Source organism: Arachis hypogaea, chromosome 3 (assembly GCF_003086295.3).
Source record: "Arachis hypogaea cultivar Tifrunner chromosome 3, arahy.Tifrunner.gnm2.J5K5, whole genome shotgun sequence".
Classification (NCBI taxonomy): Eukaryota; Viridiplantae; Streptophyta; class Magnoliopsida; order Fabales; family Fabaceae; genus Arachis; species Arachis hypogaea.
The window spans coordinates 9,688,284-9,710,557 of NC_092038.1; the positions used below are offsets into that span (position 1 = coordinate 9,688,284).

The following is a 22,274-nucleotide window of genomic DNA, read 5'->3' on the forward strand; positions in this document are numbered from 1 at the left end:
AAATATATTATATAATATAATTAATTTATCTCTTTACACATAGTAGGGTTTTACTCTAATTTATATAATAATAATAGATGTCAATAAAGTAAGTATGTTAAGAAGAAAAATGAAGCCAAATTATAATGTATAAATATCACTACCCTAATGGGAAAAAATATTTTACTTATACCATTTATTTATTTTTAAATAAATTTACGATAAATATTAGAAAATTAATAGAATTTATTATTTTTTATTAACAATTAATTATTAGTATTTAAAAATATTAACTAAAAATATGTTATTAAATTATTAAATTAAAAGAATTGAACTAACAACTAAAAATGATGAACAAAATTAATAGATTTTGTTAATTCTCTTATATTCTTCTAAACTTATATCTCTTGATATCCTTTTATTTTATCCTCAAACAAAAATATGATAGTGGATGACATTTATGTTTTTTTTTTTTAAAGAGAAAGATAAAAAAATTAAAAAGAACAATAGAATAGTAGCACAAAGAGAGAAAAACAAAGCGGGTTGGAGTCGTGTCCTGCTGGAGCCTCAAGCTCTTCCATGGCTGCAACCATTCCATGTACCGGATGACATTTTAAGTTTGAAGATTGAAATAAAATATATTATATATTATCTTTAATATATTAAAAAAATAATGCTTTAAATCAATCTTAAAAAAAAATTATAGTCAAGCACTTTAGTTCGACACAAATTTTAATTACTAAATTAATTTTTAAATTCTTATTTTATCAAATAAATAAGTCTTTTACATTATATTATTTGTTTATATGAAAAGACTATAAATTTTTTAAATTTTTAGAGGCTATTATATTTTCATTAAGTTATAACAGACATAACTAATTTATTGAGTTAATTTAGTAGTTAATTTATTAATCTGCTTAAGCAAATGTTAAGGTTTTGAATTTTACGTTGGATTCGCAGTGAATTATTCTTTAGTCTATCAGATTAAAATATGCCGTGAGAAATAAAAATAATAATAATAGAGATTAATTAATTTATTTTTTTTATCAAAATTTAATGTAAAAATTGATATATTTAATAAAATAAATATTAAATATTGATTTTAATTAAATTTTTTTATTATTTTTTTTTTTTGAGATTGATACGGTATATTGCTTTTTTAAAAAAATGCTCTTATCTTTAACTTTAAAGTAACAATCAAATGGTGCCTTTGGTTGGAGACCTAAAGAGAGAACAAAAAAAAAAAAAAAGAAAAGAACAAGAAAAAGGGAGACTATCAAAGTATCAAGTAACAAGTACAACTTTAACTTTAGATTTGTTTAAATTTAGATTTCATTGAGTGTAACACATGCACTTGTCTTTTTGCAAAACACACTTGGTATAATGGTAGAAAAGCTTGATAAAATATATATTTTTTTAAATTAGCAGAATTTATTATTTTTATTTAATATTTTTAATTATTAATTTAATTCATTTATTTTAAATAATTTAATAATATACTTTTAATTATATTTATAAATATCAATAATTAATTACGAATTAAAACTAATAAATTCTACTAATATTTTGCGGGAAAAATAACTTGCTTTATTAATTTGCTAGTATGATCTGAACATCCAAAAAGAAACTTACACACGATACCGCTCACAAAGTAAAATAAAATGCAAAACCATGTTCCGATTATCAACACAGGAAACTTGCACCTCTTTTTGGACTTTGGCTAAAGCTCTTTAAACCTTTAATGAGGCATGCTTAGACGATATTGTGGAATTTTGCTAGAAAGCGATTGAGTATCAATTTTGGGGATTTTTTTTAAATAAAAAATATTTTATTTATCAAAATATACAATTTATAACATTTTTATAAAAATCTATCACATGTCTTATTTCATTTATAACAGTATAAATGAGATAAGATTGCACGAAATGAGATAAGACAAGAAACGAAAGACTTATATATTTTGTTTATAATGTAAACGAGATACGTACAATCTTATTTCGTTTACACTGTGAACAAGATACGTAAATATTTATGACGTTTATAGTGTAAACGAGATACGTTCCAACAAATTTTCAACAAATTTTCAACAATTATAAAAGAATGTGTAACCTTTTGTATTTTTCACAAACATTTTACTTTTTCTTCTCTTCTGTTTTTCTTTCGAAAAATAAGTCAAAATGTCTAGTGGTAGTGGATATGTGGTTGTAAGTGTGTATCCCAATTGCCAGATAAGAAACAGTAATACTGGGATGATATTTGAGTGTGAGGATTTCATTTTGTTGCGTACCCGATGAGTAAATTCTTTGTCGGAGTTGAAAAGTCTGATATTAAGTAGCGTTAGTGGTAGCGGGAGAAAAGAGATTGGAAGGGTGGCCTATTGGTTGCTAGCACCGATGGAAAATGGAGTTTTTTTGGTTTCGTCTATTTTGGCTCTGTAGCGACGAGCATGTGCGCCTCATGTTTGACATCCATTGGAGAATCATGCCGGAACAAGGGATGAAGCTTTATGTAGAGGTAGGTGATGTTGATGGCGATGGATCTGGCCACTTGGATTTTGTACAGGATGACCCCCCTCTCGCACCACCACCGCTACACGTTGCTAGTTCAGTGGAAGACATGGACATTGACGGTGAAGACTCTGACGAGGAGTATGGTGCGGATAGTAATGATAGTGGTTCTTCTGAAGATGATGAGGAGGAGGAGTTTGTACTAGAGACACCGGTTGAGCCATCAGTTCGGTATCTTCTCCCCGTCCCGCACCCAACTCCGGCTTACTCTGCTGTGCTATACCTATCAACTTGTGGACATTTGCAAGAATAACAACAATTCAATTTACCAAACATCATATTGAATTAGATAAACGAAGAAGAAGAAAATCATAAGTAACAGTTACCTTATAGCCATGGGCTACATATAAACCTGTCGCTCAGGTGGACACCACTAGAAAAATCTTTGGTATATCCAAGAAGCTAGCAGCGGAGTGCATGTCTGTGGTGGCTCAATGTGCTGCAAAACATAGGGAGTGGTACGTCCATGCAAGCACTGCGAAACCCCATGACACCTCTGAAAGTCATTAAGCAGTAGAAATAATCGGAGATGGACCTGATTATTTGACTTGTCAGTCATCAGGTAACCCTCAATCATCAACAGTATATAATATCTCGTGTATTATCGAATAGTATCTGGATAATTGGTATCGGGCATCTATTGGAATCACTCCCGAAGTCATGTCAGCTTGAGGGAGAAAGACTCCTTCCTCTACACACCCTGCTGCTGAACTACAGGAGGTTTGGCACCAAGTAGCCACTCCCAAGGTTCTGAAAATTGGACCGAACTTGCCGGTTGAACCGGTCCAACCGTGAACCGGGCTCTAATACGGTTCGGTCTACTACCAAAAACCATTATCTTCAAAACCATTTTTGAACTGTTGAACCGGTCGAAAACTGGCCGGTCAGACCAAACCGGGACCCGGCCGATTCTAATGAAACGTCGTCATTTAAGGTTCTCTGCCTAGGGATAAAAAAATCATCCTCCTCCTCAAGCCATTTCTGATTTCCCCAATTCCTCAGACTCTCTCCTCTCTCAACTCTCAACCCTAGGTTTTAGCCTCCGCCACCGCCGTAAGGAGAGACTCAGCGCCGCCGCCGTCCATTGTGCTCAAGGGCCACCGTTGTAAGGAGTGAGAAACTGTCATCGTTCTCTACGTTGTGGTCGTGCTCCAAGTCTTCCCCTGTTCACTCTCACAATCTCACCAATCGCAGCTTCTTCTTCGAGCTCGGTGTTCGACGTTGTCTTCTTCTACTCAGCCCCACTTTATATAGCTTCCCGTGGTGGCTCTGTGGACTGTGGTACATTGTTTTTCTTCTTCTCAATTGTTTTTCTTCTCAACCCCTGTTCGCACTTCGCTCTCTTCTTCCTCGTTCGGTGTCCATCCTCCATCGTCTTCGTCCTGCGTACCGTCATCTTGTCGCCCCTGTTCCCGATTCTAGGGTTTTCCCTGTTCCTGATTCAATTTGGAAACCCGAGGCGCTAGGGTTTCTGTGCCCTGCCAAATCCAATTCTTTCTTCCTCATCCTCTGAGAATTCAAGATGTTTTGGCGCTTGGCTGGCTTGTCTACTGCGTCTCGTGTGAGTTCTGTAATCTCTCATTTCATATAGTACTTCGATTTTTGTGCGTTGTTCTGCAAGCTGCTTGGGTGCACTGATTTGTTGGTTGTTTTAATTTGTGTGGTATTTGATCGAATTTGATTTTCCATACGAAGGGTTCTTGCAATTAATTTACTATGCGATTGATTTGATTTAGTTTTTGGATGATTGATTGCAGAATCTGATGTTGTTGCTTGTTGCTATTGCTATTGCTATTTTGAGAATCAAAGTGATCGGAGCTTTGCCATGATGGAAGTATTAATCAAGAAGCAGTTGCTGATAACAATGTATCTGTGAGTAATAATTCACCTGCCAAGAAGCTCTTTGTAATTTCAGTTATGTTTTTAACTTTGTAATTACTATTTTGTAATTTCTGGTTGTTGGTTGCTGGTTGCTGTTTTATAATTTCTGTAATTACTAATGCTAATGTTCTTCCTTTGTAGTGTTTTGTAATTGCTGTTTTATAATTTAGTGTCACCCTTTTAGTATGATTATTGGTTAATGTTCTGTAATGTTTGTTGCTAAATGCTAATTGTTGAGTTCAGATATGGTGTTGTTGGTGGTTAATTTAGTCTCACTCTTTAAATGTTTGTTGCTGAATGCTGCTTTTTTAACATTCTATACATGTTGGATACACTCAAATATATAGCAGAGGCTATGCTTATTTGTATATTATAGGGTTATATTATCATGTTGTATATGTGGCTTTCCATGGATGAGAAGATGAATAACTTTGTGTTTGATGTGAATTTGTAGGGCTACAAGGATGTGAAGGACATGGAGTGGGTCAAAAACAAGTTTCCAATGAAATCATCATTAGGGAAAGAAGATCTCTAAAGGTAGTTGATAATAGGAACATGTTCTTCATCTTTGAGTTGTATAATTGAAATATATAGTTCTTGTTAATTGTTTGTATCCAAAGTGTTTGGCACACACAATACTCGTTAATTACTCGGGGAAGCCATCTGAATCAGGTTTATAATCTTGAGTTTGGATTTTGATAAGATCATATGTATTTGGTTGATGATATTTTATATAGTATTTTAAATTTCGAAGATATTTTAAGATTTATATTAGACTATAATTATATTTTAGGATGTGTATTTATAATTTATTTATTATTCTATTCTAAAACGGTTTTTCTGGTTGGACCGATTAGACCAATAAACCAGTGAACCAGTGACTAGAATGGTTTGATGACCGGTCCGATTTTCTGAACCTTGGCCGCTCCACCAACTCCCAGGTCTTAGTCCCATACCATGTGTGGAAATTATAGAAGCATCCACCCACTGGTTCTTCATGCGCATGTAACCTGAGGTGGTACGCAACGTTCTGTAAGGTGATGGTGCACTCACCCCATGACAGGTAAAAAGTGTGGGTCTTAGAACACCAGCGCTCCATGGATGCCGTGATCATGGAGTTGTCAAACACGAAGTTCCTGAGTGACACCGTATCGTCGAAGCCAGCCTCCCTCAAGTAGGGGACAATGACGTCCAATGGTATAAGTGTGTGACTCACTCATCTGGAAAGAAGCAGACGAAACCTCTGATAAAAAATAAAAAAAAAATAAATAAAAAATCTATAAAATTATAAAACTATCAAAGTTAACACAAAAAACCTCCCAATAAACATTTATATAACAAATTAGTTTAACTAATAAATAAACTAATTTAATAAATAAGTAGAAACATTTACTTAATAAATTAACTTAAATAAAAATATTAACTTAATTAATTAATAACTAACTTAATAAATATGCAATTAATAAATTAATTTAAATAAAAATATTTGTTTAAATAATTAATATCTAAATTAATAAACATCTAGTTAATAAATTAATTAAATAGAGATATTTACTTAAATAATTAATAATTAAATCACCTGATGAGTTTGAAAAATTCCAAATTAAATTGATGATAATCAAACATTATTAATATAATTAATTACAAAATTATTAATTTAAATCTTAATTCATATTTGCTAATTAATAAATTCAAATTAATAATTTTGTTACTTGCAGAATATGTTTTGGGCCGAAAAATAGCAAGCCCAATGGAAAGATAAAATTCAGCCTTATACAAAAATATTTAATACATTGGTGAATTATTGTTATGCATTATTGGGCCAAAAAATATCTTTAAGCCAGCCCAATTGTTTCCTTGAAGTAAGATCAACGAAGCTTGGTCCAAAATTGAAAAAGGAAGGCTGCATGCTTCCACGGATACCACATCTTTCATTTGGTAGAATTCAAATTTTTGTTAAGTGGAGTTAATGTAGACATTGGAAACATGAGAGAGAAAATGCAATTGATTTGATGGCATCATTAATATCACACGCTACCAAGCAAAATGGAAGTAGGAACTAATTCATTTTGATTTCTTTGTTCAAATCCATTGAATGCTTTTCTTTCTACTCTCTCTTCTCTCTCAAACTTTCGGTCACATCCATCAAGAAAAAATGGAAGTTAAGGCAAGTTATCAGAAAGAAGAAGAAACTAGTAGCAAAGCCATTGTGATGATGGCATCAAGAAAAAGAAAATCTAAAGTATGGTGTGGCTGAGATCTTTGCCACTAAAGGTAAGATGTGGTGAAGTAATCTCAAGCCTTCCATACCCAAAAAAGGAAGAGATCCACTTTGGTCAGAGGAAGAAGATCCCTTGGAAGCATGGCTCGTCTCTACTTTTGATCAACCACCACAGGAGGTAGCTACTGTAATTACGTGGAGGATGAGGCAGAAGATTAGAGTAGAAAGAGCTGTCAAGCATCAAGGACTCATCAAGGACTAGGAATCTATCTTAGAGAGCAAGTCAAGATGGAAGGCTTGGATTGATGAAGTTTGGTGTGAAGGGAAGACACAGAGGTAATTGCATGTTGGGTTTTACATTCGGTTTTCTCTTATCTCTCTGGCCGAACCGATTTTAGTTTGAAGAAGAAGAAGATTAGCTTGATTTACACTTTCAACCGTGGAGGCTTCCCCTTCTATAAATAAGGGAGAACAGTCAGGGTTTGATGCAAGAAAAATAGTGAAAGCACAATGTTCCTATAGCTACCCAAGCTAATAGAAATTCTTCTCCTTCAATGTTTTCTATTTTGTAATTTTCTGTTTAGTTTTGTCTGTCTTGAGTCTCATGAAAAAAGGCAAACAGTGAGGTTTGTATGAAAAAGCCATAGAGCGGAAAAAGGCAGAGTATACAAAATTAAAAGAAAAAATCATAGATGTCCTTAGAGGTTATTTGTACATCTGTGTTGTGTTTCATGATTTTGTGGGAATCCCCTTACAAGTTGGGTTAGCACTTTGCAGTTGAAAGTTTGGTGGGTTACCAAGTCAAGTTCAGGATTGGGGGATAGATTATGGACTTGTCCCGGATAGGAAGGGCAATTCCTAGGGAGAATTGGTGTATGCAATCATGTTGATTATAGTGAAATTCCATAATTGTTGTGGTGGAGACTGGATGTAGGCTGCATTGCACTTAACAGCTAAACCAGGATACTTCGTGGTGTGATTCTCTCTCTCTTCCACTCCATTTCTGCTTCTGCTGTATAGGAGATAAAATTGAAAAATATCTCTTGCCTGGTTATGAGATAAGAAGAAAAAGTCTCGTGGCTAGGTACAAGACAAAAAGTAAAAAGTCTTCGGAAGTTATTTCAAAGGCCAGCAAATGTTACCAAGCAAAAAGGGGGGAGGCTAAGATTCAACCCCCTTCTCTTAGCCACTGATACCTATCATCGCCAAATATCTACTTAATAACTTAATTTAAATAAAAACAAAATAATGTTAATATTTACTTAACAACTTAATTTTACTAATACCTAAAATCATACCCTATCAGTTAATCCTTGCTAACAATACATTCATCCACCTAACATATATTGTATACTAGTTTTATGAAAGTAACCTAAGTATGGCTATACATTAATACTCTAACATAAAAAGAAAGAAAACACCACTAACCTCGAAATCGGCTGCCCCAGCGATGTGCCATATCACATTCAGTCGGTTAATCTCCGCATCATATGCATCTGCGCACGCCATACTCGACAAGTAATTCGATAATCAATATTATGCTTAGAAGTTAGAAGAGGATAGAAGTTGGAGAAAAGTTGCAGAAATGGATGAAAAACCTATCCAAAGGACGCTGTAAAGAATTGTATTATAGGTCGCGTGCATCCTCTTATATCTTGTTTACACTTTGAAATAAGGCTGCATGTATCTTATTTACACTGTAAACAAATAAGACTGTTATATACCACGTGTACAAACATGATACAGATACTTCATTTCGCACTTTATCTTGTTTATAGTGTAAATAAGATATGTGCAGTCTTATTTTATTTATACTGTAAATAAGATAAAAATAAAAATAATTTTTCGTAAAAAGACTACAAATAATATATTTTAATAAATAAAATAATTAATTATTTATTTAAAAAAAATCCACCAACTTTGCTATCTTACGTGCAGTTTGTTAAAATAAAATTTTCCCTTCTTTTAATTTTTACTTAAAGAACAAGAAATAAGGATATTGATTAAGGAGTAGGATTGTTCATGAATCGGATCTGATCTGTATATCCACAGTATTTATTCGAATTTGATTCGAAAATTACGGATATGGATCCAATATACAAGGCTATCAAATCGGACTAGATCTAATCCACATACTAACAGAATTCGATTGCAAATTTTATGTAGGTATCTGCATATACGATCTGCATATTCATATATCCGCAAAAATAAAAAAATAAATAAGTGAATGTTTTTTTTATATTTTATTTCAACTAATAATTATCATATATATTATATTATTTTAACTTATTATTTAAAAAAAGTATGTTTAATATTATTTTAAAAATAAACATATTTAAAAAATAGAAAAATAAATTTTATTGATATTTTTTAATAAAAATAAATTTTAAAAAATATTTTTGTGTTTTGTAGATATATCCGATATTCGATCCGATTCAATTAGCAAATATACAGATCGTATTGAATCCAATTTAAAAAACACTACAGTTATTGAATTCGATGATTTTAATGTAAATCGGATCGAAATTTTAGTCATATCTAATTCAATTCTATCCGAGTTTGCCCTTAACCGTTAATTACACCCGCGTATTTCGATTCACTTTTTATTTTAGGGCTATCTATTTAAAATTGTTCTAAGGACTACAGAGTTAAAATACGGAGCTTTTACTCTTTTAATTCATTGTTAATATATTGAAAACTTAAATTATGTTCTTTTTATTAAAACATTGTATTTATAATATTCTTCATAAGTAGTAGCTTAAACAAATAAAATATTTAGCTAAAAAGTATTTTAAAAATATTGAATAAGAGAATGAAAAGAAGTTTTTATTTATCGATATATTTAATGCATAAAAACTTGTAAAATTAATATTTATTTTATATTTTTAATAATATTTTTAATTAATAGTCTTAAAACACTTGTTAAGTAAAATTGTTAAATAAAATATTTATTAATAAAACTCTTAGATAAATAATACTAAAATAAAAAAATAAATAAGATTAATTAAATATAATTAATGTTCTATAACAAATACCATAGTAGTTAGTTAGCAAGATCTATCAAATATAAAAAAATATTGATATAATATATTTTAAAAAAATAAATAATTATTGACATAAATAATATAATTTATGTATCATATTTTTATTTGTCTATATTTTTATAAAAGAATTTTAAATATTATCAAAAATTATTATTTTAGTCAGCAGTTAATTATTAATATTTAAAAATTTTAATTAAAATAAAATAATAAATTCTAATGACTATTTAATATTTTTTTATTACACTCGATGTATAAATTTATAATCATACTAAAAATAAATATAAAAATAAATTATTTTTAAATATTTAATATTCATTATAAAAGATAAATTTGACAAATGCGGACGCCGCAGCAGAGGAATTTGCCTTAATATTATACCAATGTAGTCATTATTAATTTGTTATAGTAAAAAAGCTACTTAGATAAAAATGTTAAAAATATCTTTTTTTAAAGATATTTTTTAAAAATTAAAAATTAATATATATAATTAATTAAATTATATTATTTTTATTAAAATCAGATCGGACAAATTAATTTAACAAAAAAATTAATAAATTAAATTTTAAATCGATATAAATTAATATTTTTTATAAAAATTACTATAATATTTCTATTATAAAATACAATTAAAATATTTCATATATATATATATATTAATTTTAAAAACTTTAAATTTTAATCTATAATGACAGTGAAAAAAATTATTAGAATTTATAATTTTTAAAATTAATATATAATAAAAGTATTTTAGTCATTTTATATAATAGGAGTATTATAGTTATTTAAAAAATAATATTAATTTAAATCGATTTAAAATTTGATTTATTATTTTTTGATTAAATTAATTTGTTTAACCTAATTTTGATAAAAATAACATAATTTAAATGATTATATATATTAAATTTTAATTATTAAAAAATATCTTAAAAAAAAAAGACGTTTTATGCGTGTTTGTAGAACCATCTCCCTTATAGTAATCAATATTATTCATGATTGTCTTGCATAATTTAATGCAACTTTGTCGTTATCAACGGTCTAAGTTGTGGCAGGGTCATTAATGAATATATTCTTTCCTTGATAAACAAAAACAAAGAACAAAGAAGAAAACATACATTATAAAGTCAAACTAGTCAACTACGCTAGTAACACATTACACACTCAAGTTTCATCCTTTTCCATTGTCCCTTCCTTCTTCTAGACTCTGCACAAAGCAAGGTGTTCCACCATAGCCACCATGGTTGATTGGACTGGTTCATTAGTCTCTGCCGTTCTGCAAGTGCTGTTCGACAGGATAGCACGTCGTGAGCTCATAGACTTCTTCCGCGTCAACCATCTTAATCAGTCACTTCTTGAGAAGCTCAAGATGCTGTTGCTATCTGTCACTGCGGTCCTCGATGATGCCGAGGAGAAACAGCTTACTGATCAATTGGTGAAGGAATGGGTTGATAGGCTCAAAAATGCTGTCTTTGATGCTGATGATCTCTTGGACGAGATTGCCACTAGAGCCTTGCAAGACATGATGGAACCTGGACCTCGTACCACCTTGGATCAGGTAAGAGATTATGCTTCTTCTCTCAATCCTTTTGCTGAAAGAGTTAAGTCAAAAGTTGAGAGGATTGTTGAGAGGTTGAAGTCTATAATAGAGCATAAAGATCTTCTTGGTCTTAAGGAAGGTGCTGCTGGTGTTAATAAAAACAAACCACTTTCATTACCTTTACCCACAACTTCGTTAGTGGATGAACAAAGAGTGTATGGCAGAAATGATGACAAGGAGAAGATTATTGATTCTCTGCTTTCGGGGGAGTTGTTGCATGGTGGAATAGAAGGGGTTCCTGTAGTGGCAATTGTGGGAATGGCAGGGGTAGGTAAGACTACTCTTGCTCAGATTCTGTACAATGACATAAGAGTGAGGAACCATTTTCATTTAAGATCATGGGCCTCTATTTCAGAGGCATCTGGTGTGTATGAAATAACCAAGAAGATTTTCGAGTCCTGTGCTCCGAAATATTCCAACATCATAGACTTGAATGTGCTTCAAGTCAAGCTTCAGGATATATTGGCAAGACACAGGTTTCTACTTGTTTTGGATGGCTTTTCGAGCGTAAACTCTCTCGAGTGGGACATGCTCCGAAGGCCATTTCAATCAGGGAAAAGCTGGGAAAGTTGAATTATTGTCACCACGCATAATCAAAGTGTTGCAATGGCAATTCAAGCCTTCTTAACTCATTCCCTCTCCCCTCTTTCTCATGAGGATACTTGGAAGTTATTCTCAGGTTGTTCCTTCAAACATGGGAACCCAGATGAGTATCCTATCCTAACAAGAATTGGCATGGAAATTGTGAGAAAATGCAATGGTCTCCCTCTGGCTGCAAAAGTACTAGGAAGTCTTGTACGTTACAAAGAGGATGTTGAAGAATGGGAAAGTGTATCCCAGAGTCACATATGGGAGTTACCAAGTGCTAGGAGCAGCATACTTCCTGCTTTGATATTAAGCTATTGCCATTTGCCTCCGCTGTTAAAGCGATGCTTTGCTTATTGTTCCGTGTTTCCTAAAGGCCATGAAATCAAAAAGTGGGACTTGATCTATCTATGGATGGCTGAAGGTATTCTGCCACAACCAGACACAGAGAAGAGAATGGAAGATATAGGAGATGAGTGCTTTCAAGAGTTGCATTTTAGGTCATTTTTTCATGAGTCAACTCTTGACAAATCACACTTTATGATGCATGATCTTATCAGCGACTTAGCTCAGTTTGTTGCAGGCGATTTTTGTTACATGCTAGGAGATAACAATACAAGAAGGATTAAGAACTGGGCTCGCTATTTGTCCTTTTCGCAGGACAAATATGAAGCTCTTGACAACTTGGATTCCTTCACAGAATGCCAACAACTGAGAACCTTCCTCCCATTTAGATCCTCAAAATCTGGAAGCAAATATGCATTTACTAGAATGGTTCAAGATCTCTTGGAAAAACAAAATCCCCTGCGTGTGCTCTCTCTGTCCTATTATGAAATTACCAAGTTTCCTGTTTCAATTGGGAACTCGTTACATCTAAGGTACCTGAATCTTGCTAACACCACAGTTGAGTGTTTGCCTCCTGATGTCTGTAGCTGGTATAACTTGGAAACACTTATTTTATCAGGATGTCGTCGTCTCAGCAAGTTACCAGATAACATGTTCAAACTCATCGATCTGCGCCATCTTGATATTAGTGGAAGCAAAGTTATGGAGATGCCGGCAGAGTTTGGTAGACTGAATTCCCTTCAAGTGTTGACTGATTTCATTGTAAGCAATGGAAGGGGGTCCAAAATTAGTGAGCTTGGGAGCCTTTTAGAGCTTCGTGGAGCGCTTTCGATAGGGAACCTGCAGAATGTGGCTGATGCAATAGAAGCTTCCAATGCAAGGTTGAGGAGCAAGAAATACCTTCATGAGTTAGAATTCAAATGGACAACTACAGCTCATAATGTGGACAGTGAAACTGCAGTACTCAATATGTTGGTGCCACATCAAAATGTGAAGAGGCTAAAAATTCAAAATTTTGGAGGTAGTATGTTGCCAAATTGGTTGGGGAGTTCTGCATTTTCTAGGATGGTGGTTCTGCAGCTAGTGGATTGTAAAACTTGCTTCTCACTGCCATCACTTGGACAATTACCCTCCCTTGAGAAACTCTCTATAGCAAAAATGAAAGGTCTGCAGAGGATAGGTCCAGAGTTTTATGGCTATGTAACTGAGCCATTCAAAACCTTGAAGATATTAAGGTTTGAAGACATGCCTAATTGGGAAGAGTGGTCATCCAGCAAACCCGGACATGCTGCAAGATTCCCTTCACTCGAAGAGCTGCACATAACTAGATGTCCAAAATTTACTGGAAAGTTACCTGATCAACTTCCTTCCCTGGTTAAATTAGTGATCACTACATGCCAATCTTGGAATGGCAGGTGCATTAGATTCTCTAGTATGGTAGTCTTAGAGCTTGTGGATTGTGAAAGTTGTTTGTCCCTACCATCACTTGGACAACTTCCCTCTCTTGAGAAACTCTATGTATCAAAGATGAGAGGACTACAGAAGTTGGGCCTAGAATTCTATGGAAGCATAACTGAGTCATTCAAATCCTTGAAGATCATGAAGTTTGAGGACATGCCCAACTGGGAAGAGTGGTCGACTGGCGGAGCTAAACAAGAATCAAGATTCCGTTCACTTGAAGAACTTGAGATAAGCAAATGTCCTAAATTGATTGGAAAGTTGCCTCGTCGACTTCCTTCGCTACGAAAACTAGTGATCACAGCATGCCAAGCTCTTACAAGCTCAATGCCGTGGGTGCCGAAATTAACAACACTCGAGCTAACTGGTTGCGATGCATTGGAATCATTGTCTGAGAGAATGATGGAGGAAAATGAATGTCTTGAAACCATAATCATAAGAAATTGCTCATCTCTAACCACTGTCTTTAGGGAGGGCCTACTACCAAGTAGTCTAAGATCACTTGAGATCTATGAGTGCAGGAATTTAGAACTATTTGTTTCTCCAAGTTCAACACATGAGTCTCACCAGTATCCTGCTCTTAAACGATTACACTTAAGATTTTGCTGTAGTTCTCTCATATCCTTTCCAATGTCCCTCTTCACCAACCTTGAAGAACTTCAGGTACAAGGCTGTAGCAACCTCAAGAAGATTTCATCTCCTCCAAATTGCCTCCCATATCTTCGGAAGTTGGAACTAAAAGACTGCTCCAAACTGGTTTTGTTTCCAGAAGGAGGGTTGCCTGCTCCAAAACTCGAGTCACTTTCTATTCGCAGCTGTACTGAGCTCTCACCTGACACTGCTTGGGGTCTACATGCAATGACATCACTAACTTCTCTTTATATCAGTGGAATTCCAAGTCTTACTTCTCTAGAGAACACTGGAATTCAGTTCCTAGCATCTCTTAGAACTCTGGAGATTGAAGCTTGTGATAAGCTTGCATTTCTGCCTTTAGATAGACTAGTCCACTCCCTTTCTCATCTTACCATTAGAGGGTGCTCATTGTTAAAAGACAAGTGTGAAAGGGATGGAGGGGAATACAGAAGCTTGGTCTCTCTCGTTCCCTACGGAGTCATTGAAGACTAAAGAGATTACAATTAGATGGATCAATGGATAAATAATTAATATCAGGTGAAGACCCAAGATTTCGATGCATATGTATGTTTAAAACAACATTCATTCATGTCTTCATTGCTTCACTGACAATTATATTAAGTTCATGTTAGTTAAGAATTGTTGATTTATTTACATTTTTATGCCATTTTCTATCTAGTATTGGGTTGAAATTCAGAAGAAGCAACAACTTTCCGGTGAGGGTGTGCATCAGTTCAATGTGCCATGCCCATAGAAGAATCTAAAGTTTTTTTATCCTTTTTTTTTACTCTGATTATTATTTTTTTTATTATCACTTACAATAAAAAGATGAATATACACAGGATCAGAAGTAGAGCAAAGTAATTGTTAACATCTATTTATAATATATAAAAGCTGATACTAATTCTCTCCACAATGAGTTTAAATCATTTTTTTGTTGTTAATGATGCCACATCAGCAATTCTAATGACTTGACAAAGGATAAAAATCAACTAATCACTATTTAGTAAAATATTTTAAAAAACTTAAAACAAAAAACTCTTATCTATTATTATTTAATTGAAACATCAAGTACTATCTGTCTTATTCCCAATAAGCCTATCTTCAGTCTTTTACAAGATTATCTCCAAAGTATTTGTACATAGGCTTAAGAGTATGATGAATAGACTAATTAGCCCTACGCAAAGTGCTTTTATTAAAGGCAGATTAATCTCTGATAATATCCTAATTGCTCACGAGTGTATGCATTACTTGAAGAACAAAAAAAGGGTCTCGAAAATGAAATGACGCTAAAATTAGATATGAGTAAGGCATATGATAGGGTGGAATGGCACTTTCTTTGGTTTATACTGGAGAAGTTTGGTTTTGACTCTCGATGGATCATGTGGATTCGAGAATTAGTGACAACTATTTCTTATTCTGTTATTGTGGAAGGACAACCTTATGGTTTCTTCAAACCAAATAGAGGTATTCGACAAGGAGATCCTCTATCCCCCTATCTTTTTCTTTTTTGTGCAGAAGGTCTCTCCTTCTTGCTACACAAGGCAGAACAAAATAGACTAATTCAGGGTCTTCAGATACATAGGCGATGTCCCAAGGTCAACCACCTCCTGTTTGCTGATGATTCCATTTTATTCTGTAAGGCTAATCCTAAAGCATGTTCAAATATCCTGCATTTATTGAATTCTTATGAAAGCATCAGTGGCCAGAGGGTAAATCTTAATAAATCTGCTGTACTCTTTAGCCACAACACGCCGTCCACTACTCGTACACTACTGGCTAACTCTATGAATATTAATCATATTGGGGCTCAGGATAAATACCTTGGTTTGCCTTCTACAGTCTCTAAATCGAAAAAGGCTTCTTTTAGTATGATCAAAGAAAAGGTTCGGAAAAGAATCCAAGGGTGGAAGCGCAATCTTCTTTCGTCAGGTGGTAGACACATATTGCTTAAGGCAGTGGGAGAAGCTATTCCTATTTATACATTGTCTTGCTTCAAGTTGCCTGATGGTTTAATTTCGGAAATTCACTCTCTACTTTCTCGGTTCTGGTGGGGACAAAAAGGTTGTAAAAGGAGGATGGCTTGGATTAGCTGGGACACTATGACTCGCCCACGAAAAGAAGGAGGTCTTGGATTTAAAGATCTCAGAATCCAAAATCTGGCGCTTTTAGGCAAACAGTTTTGGCGACTTGTAACACAGCCTACTTCCTTATTATCCAAAATCTTAAGAGGTAAATACTTTAGCAATGGTAATGCTATAATGGCAGAAATTGGAGTCTTGCCTTCTTGGGGATGGAGGAGCATACTGGAAGGCCGAAAGATTGTTGAAAAAGGTCTTAATTGGATTGTGGGTACTGGTGAGGATATCCGAACCTTTGAGGATCATTGGCTGCCTCCTCCGTATCCTTTAATGATTTCTGACATGCCAAATAGACAGGCTATTTCTGAGTTGTTTCCAAGAGTTAAAGATCTAATTACTGAAGATAGAAATTGGAATCAGAATCTCATTCAAGAACTATTTCCCCAAGACGTTGCAAACAGGATTTTGTCAGTTAAAATTCAGCAGAGTAGGGACAAATTGCAATGGGATTTGAACAAATCCAAGCAATATGATACAGCTTCAGGTTACAGAATTGGCTATTTATTTTACCATCTGCCTCTGGAGCTTTGCCCTAATTATATGCAACAGAAAAAGCCGTGGATTGATCTATGGAAGTTGAACTTGCCTCACAAAATTAAGCTATTTATTTGGAAAGCTCTCCATGGCCGACTTCCGGTACTTGCTCAGATTCATCACCGCATCCCATCTATATCACCAATATGCCCTTGCTGTCATGAAGCAACGGAAACAGTCACTCATTGTTTGATCGATTGCTCTAGAATTAAAGATGTATGGTCTCAGAGTTATTTTCGTGACTGTCTTCCCCCTCAGAGTTCTAACGACTTTTGGACATTGTGGACTGCATCAACAGAGATACTTAACCCGTTGAAGAATGCTGACCGTAATCCTCAATTGCTTGCCATCATTTGCTAGAACTGCTGGAAAGCTCGCAACCAGTTGATTTTTGAAGGTTCTACTTCTATGCCGTCTGCTATTCTAGCAAGTTCTGTCAAGTTGCTCCGTGAAATCCAAAGAACTCCCAGTTTAGGTCGTCATCTCCATGAGACAAGCTCTTAGATGCATTCAATTTGATTTATCATTATTTCTTCTTTAAGATTTTTCTTCGTTTTTCGACCATACACCGTTGGATGAATACCTTCAGTGTAGTGTTTTTGGGAAATTCCCACCTTTTATTATGCTGTTCTGCTTTTGGACATCTTTGTATTTCATTTTTTAATAATTAATGAAATATAACCTATTATCTTTGGAAAAAAAATGCAATAAACATACATTAAAAGTATCATAATAATAATAAATATAAAAAATTTCAGTTACAAATATTCAAATTCTACAACTTATATATATTAAGACTCTTACTACTCTTCATTTCTTAATCTCTCATACTAATTGTCAAAAATTCCTTAAATTTAATATAATATTTTTATATGTTTTTCATTCTCATTCATTTATTTTTTTAATTATTTACAAACAAAAAAAACCGCAAGAAAATATAAAGTGTAGCCATTAATGCAAATCAAAAAATTAAAAAAAAAGAAAAATGCAATTTTGTATAACTCTAATATAAATAACCTATGTCTTTTTTAAAAATAAATAAATTCAAAATCTATTTATAATATGTTCTCTAAAATATTATATGTTTTTCATTCTCATTCATTTATTTTTTTAATTATTTACAAACAAAAAAATTGTAAGAAAAGACGAAGTGTAGCCATTAATGCAAATCAAAAAATGAAAAAAAAAGGAAAATGCAGGTCTGTATAACTCTAATATAAATAATCTATATCTTTTTTAAAAATAAATAAATTCAAAATCTATTTATAATACGTTCTCTAAAATATTTTTAATATAATATTTATACTATATAGTATAAATAATCTATCTCTCTGCACATTAATAAAAGAGGAGCAAAGTTGTTATTAGCGTTTGAATTAGTCCACACAAAAAATAAAAAATAAAAAAAAACAAAAACTTTTCTATACAAAGGAAGAAAAAAGTTATCTATGAAATCAATTATTTATTAATTTGATGTCCAGATGAATTACGTAAAAAAAAATTACATTTAACTTCTTTATTAAAAGATTATTTTGAACTTGGTAGCCCTTTTCATTTTACACGAGAAACAGAGGGAATTAAAGATGTGGCACGTATAATGCTATGGACTTGCATGTAGCTTTTTATTATGTTTGAGGATTATATTTACTCTAAGATAAATATAAAAATTAAGGAATAAATTTAAAATTAAAAAAATTAAATAAAAATAATTAAAAAATATTATTAAATTGAAGTCTCCGTTTTAAAAATTTGAATTCCTATATTTTCATTTTTTAAAAATATTGAGAGAACTAAAATTTTAATTTTAATTTTTAATTATCAAATACAATACTAAATTCCAATCTTTTCTAAAAATAAATTTTACCTAAGTAATTTTTTTTCCTTTAAAAAATGATAACTCCAACATTCTAACTAGATATTGCAAGTAAAACTTATTTTAAAGAGTAATCTAATTTTGTTAGAACCAATTGCTATTATATTAGATACATATTGGATTTGTTTTATGTGTCCCGTTAGTTTATTATTATTATTATTATTATTATTATTATTATTATTATTATTATTATTATTATTATTATTTATTTATTTATTTATTTATTTGGTAGATACAAGTGATTATGTCTTTAAATTAGTTAAATAAGGTATACAAGACACTTTCATATCAATTGCAATCTCTTATCGCAACAACAATGTTCATCAAGTTTTATCTTTTGGTAGCAAAGTTTTTCATCAAATACCACAATGACTTGTAATTTGTAAATTGCATCGTTAGTAGTTGAGTTTTTCTTTTATTTTCGTAAGATAATTTTTGCTAAGTATCTCATCGGTGCACAAAGGTAAGCTAAATCCAACAAGTGATGAGTACCACTGCATCAAGGTTTATGCCAACCAACAACGGGACTAATTTTACATCAGTTTGGAATAATCTCTATTAATAAATGCTTATGTAACTTCAAGAGGATGAATCATAGGTTCCTCTATTACCTGATTTTGTTGTAAGGTATTATTACCGTAGAACTATAGATGATTAGTTTAATAAGATTTAGGACATAATCTCCTCAAGAACAATCTAACAAGTGTAGCATAATAATTCATGAGTAAATTTCTCTTAAAACCTAGAGCAAAGGTATCATTCTTGATCAATTATTGTGATAATAACAGTTTAGAAACAACTGATAAAATCCAACTGGTTGTTGTTTCCATAAGCTTCTGATTCTAGATTTTAGTCTCTTGGTAGTACTGTAGTAGAGGAAGAAATGTAATGCAACAGTAACAAAATGGAAAACCCTACAAGAAGCAATGTCTTAACCAATAAAAAGTCAAAAACTAACAAGTACTATATACTTTATTGGATTCAATCTTTTCTTTAATTTTTAATACAACTATATTTAGACCGGTACATCTGTACATGTGCGAAAGCTAATATTATAAATATTTGGTTAATAATTTTTTAGATAATTAAAAATAATAAATACTTTTTTATTTTAAAATTAATTATAAAATAATTTATATAACTCTTAAAACAAAAAATTACATGATAATTAAAATAAAAATTGATTTAACAATATATATTTTAATATATTAAAACATTTGCTTTAACAAATATTTAAATTAGAAATTATATTTTTCTGTTTGTACAGTCACATAAAGAGATAATCCTGCATTGTTACATAATCATAATTAAAAATGAATAACAAAGTTCTTCATATATAATTTTTTGTTATTTTTTAAATATTGTTGTATTTGATTATTTTGTATATAAAACACTAAATAAACTTATAAAATAAATACAAATATTAGTTTGTTTGTTAAATTATGCTAATAGGTGTTGCAGTGAATTTGGAGAATAAATTAAAAAAAAAAGTATATGTAGTAAAAACAATATCCAGCACTCAAGTTGACATATATTAAGTACAAGAAAAGAAAAAGATAGAATCAAGGGTCTTTATTATCTGCACAGTTAAAATCAGGTGTTAGTTCAATCATAAATAGAGAATACACAGATAGTACACAAAGAGTACATAAAAGATAATAAAAAAATATTTATATTACACAATACTTTGTTTTTTTGTCATTTTTTATTATTTGTTACTCTTCTCTATTAATTAGTTGAGCTGTTTGTGTTTGTATTTCTTTTTTTACTATAATGTTTCTTTTAACGTTTTGTCTTTTTTTTTTTACTTATATCAGATTTTCTATATATTAGTTTTAATTTTACGTGCTAAAGTTAATAATAATTGAAAATATTTTTGATAATTAATGTGAGAGATTATGATCCAATGCATTACATTAAGTTAGTTGATTAGTTCTAATTCTCTCAACTTTGAATATCTTGGTATTGGACGTGTGAGAACTTGACATCATCCAATAATACCTAATTTTTTAAAGGAAGAAAACATATCAGACAACCTTCCTATCAATTTAGGATATCTGATTATATATGAAGCTCTTTAACTGAAGGAGACAATGTTGCACCTTATTCATCAAGGTTGCTATTTGACCACTCTTTCCATAAAGAGATGTCCTGTAATTTCAAGATCGTTAAGGATGTGAATGACCCATGTTCATAATCATTCCCATAAAATTCCGCCTAACCTTTGTACTTCGCTCATCTTTGATATGTAGAGTTCCTCAAATAAGTTAGGTGTAGTTTTCAACTTCTTAGAAACATCATTCTAGAGAATATAGAGTTTTCTATCAAACCTTCACATAATTTTATTGAAAAATTTGTAGATTTTTAACTATTGAATTTTGGTTAATAATGACATTAGACATTGTAAAATTAGTTGCACGTATGACATATAGCATCATAAGTAATTTTATACGTTTAATTCATAATACTAAATTCTTGTATGTACTCACTTTTGTACTCTAAATTACAAGATATTTTTATTTTTAACAAAATTGATGAGTACTCCTTATTACACTTTTATATCTTGTTTTAAATTCTAGTTGTATTATCTATCTTATATTCTTTTTATATTTATAAAAATTGTATCCATATTTAATTTCAAGGTTTAATAATTATTCTAAGAATTTTAGAAACAATGTTTGTAAAATACAAACAATAAAAAAAAAACTTAAAGTAGCACATGTTGAAAAAGTAAAAGTAAAAGCAAAAAAAAAACAAATCAGATGGTAATTTTTTTATTTTATTGTCTTATGAATTTTGTTGTTATTATGAAACAAGTATTAATGTTGCAACTATAACCATAACAGTAGAAAAAACAATTAAGAAGATCTATATACAAAATTGAGGTTATTTTGTCAACTCTAATAAAAAAAAATAGAAATTACTGATATGAGAGACAAAAAATAGCTGTCTAATAATTATGTTATTGTATTAGTTTACTATGATTTTATTTTAGAGAAAATTCCACTCCCTTCTATTTTATAAATGTACATTTTTCTCTCTTCTAACTTTTAAAAAACCTCATCTTTAATCCATTTTAATTTTTTTTTTGTGTTAACTAATATTAACTTTATCTATTTTTTAAGAAAAAATAAATTATTTTTTGAAAAAATACCCATTAACAAAAATTTTATTTTTTATCATTAAATTTTACTTACCAAAATACCCTTTAATAAATTATTTTTTATTGACTAAATTGTATTTTTACCAAAATACTTTTTAAAAAAATTAATAATTAAATTATTTTTTCTAAGATACCTGCCCTTCAATAATTTTTTAACTATTAAATTGTGATTTTACCAAAATTTTTGTTAACAATTATTTTTATATTTTACTATTAATTTTTTGATATCAATATATATTATTTTAACATTAAATAA

General features: G+C 31.3%; 2 protein-coding genes and 1 long non-coding RNA gene across 3 annotated transcripts; all 3 read left to right on the forward strand.

The window, feature by feature from the left end:
• The first annotated feature begins 3,487 nt into the window (after window positions 1-3,487).
• On the forward strand, window positions 3,488-5,184 carry LOC112789383 (uncharacterized). Its single transcript, XR_003196246.3, has 3 exons — window positions 3,488-4,107; window positions 4,304-4,418; window positions 4,882-5,184. It is a non-coding gene; the product is annotated as an uncharacterized lncRNA (long non-coding RNA).
• A 5,742-nt stretch (window positions 5,185-10,926) lies between these two features.
• LOC114927443 (putative disease resistance RPP13-like protein 1) lies at window positions 10,927-11,859 on the forward strand. The gene has a single exon (XM_029297363.1). The coding sequence runs from the start codon at window positions 10,927-10,929 to the stop codon at window positions 11,857-11,859; it is 933 nt and encodes a 310-aa protein (XP_029153196.1).
• Window positions 11,860-11,892: 33 nt separating this feature from the next.
• On the forward strand, window positions 11,893-14,799 carry LOC112772657 (putative disease resistance RPP13-like protein 1). The gene has a single exon (XM_025817628.1). The coding sequence runs from the start codon at window positions 11,893-11,895 to the stop codon at window positions 14,797-14,799; it is 2,907 nt and encodes a 968-aa protein (XP_025673413.1).
• The last annotated feature ends 7,475 nt before the right edge of the window (window positions 14,800-22,274 follow it).

What these genes read in the sequence shown, in the direction of transcription:
- LOC114927443 (XM_029297363.1), top strand. Translation starts at nt 10,927, where the DNA reads ATGGTTGATTGGACTGGTTCATTAGTCTCTGCCGTTCTGCAAGTGCTG.
- LOC112772657 (XM_025817628.1), top strand. Translation starts at nt 11,893, where the DNA reads ATGGCAATTCAAGCCTTCTTAACTCATTCCCTCTCCCCTCTTTCTCAT.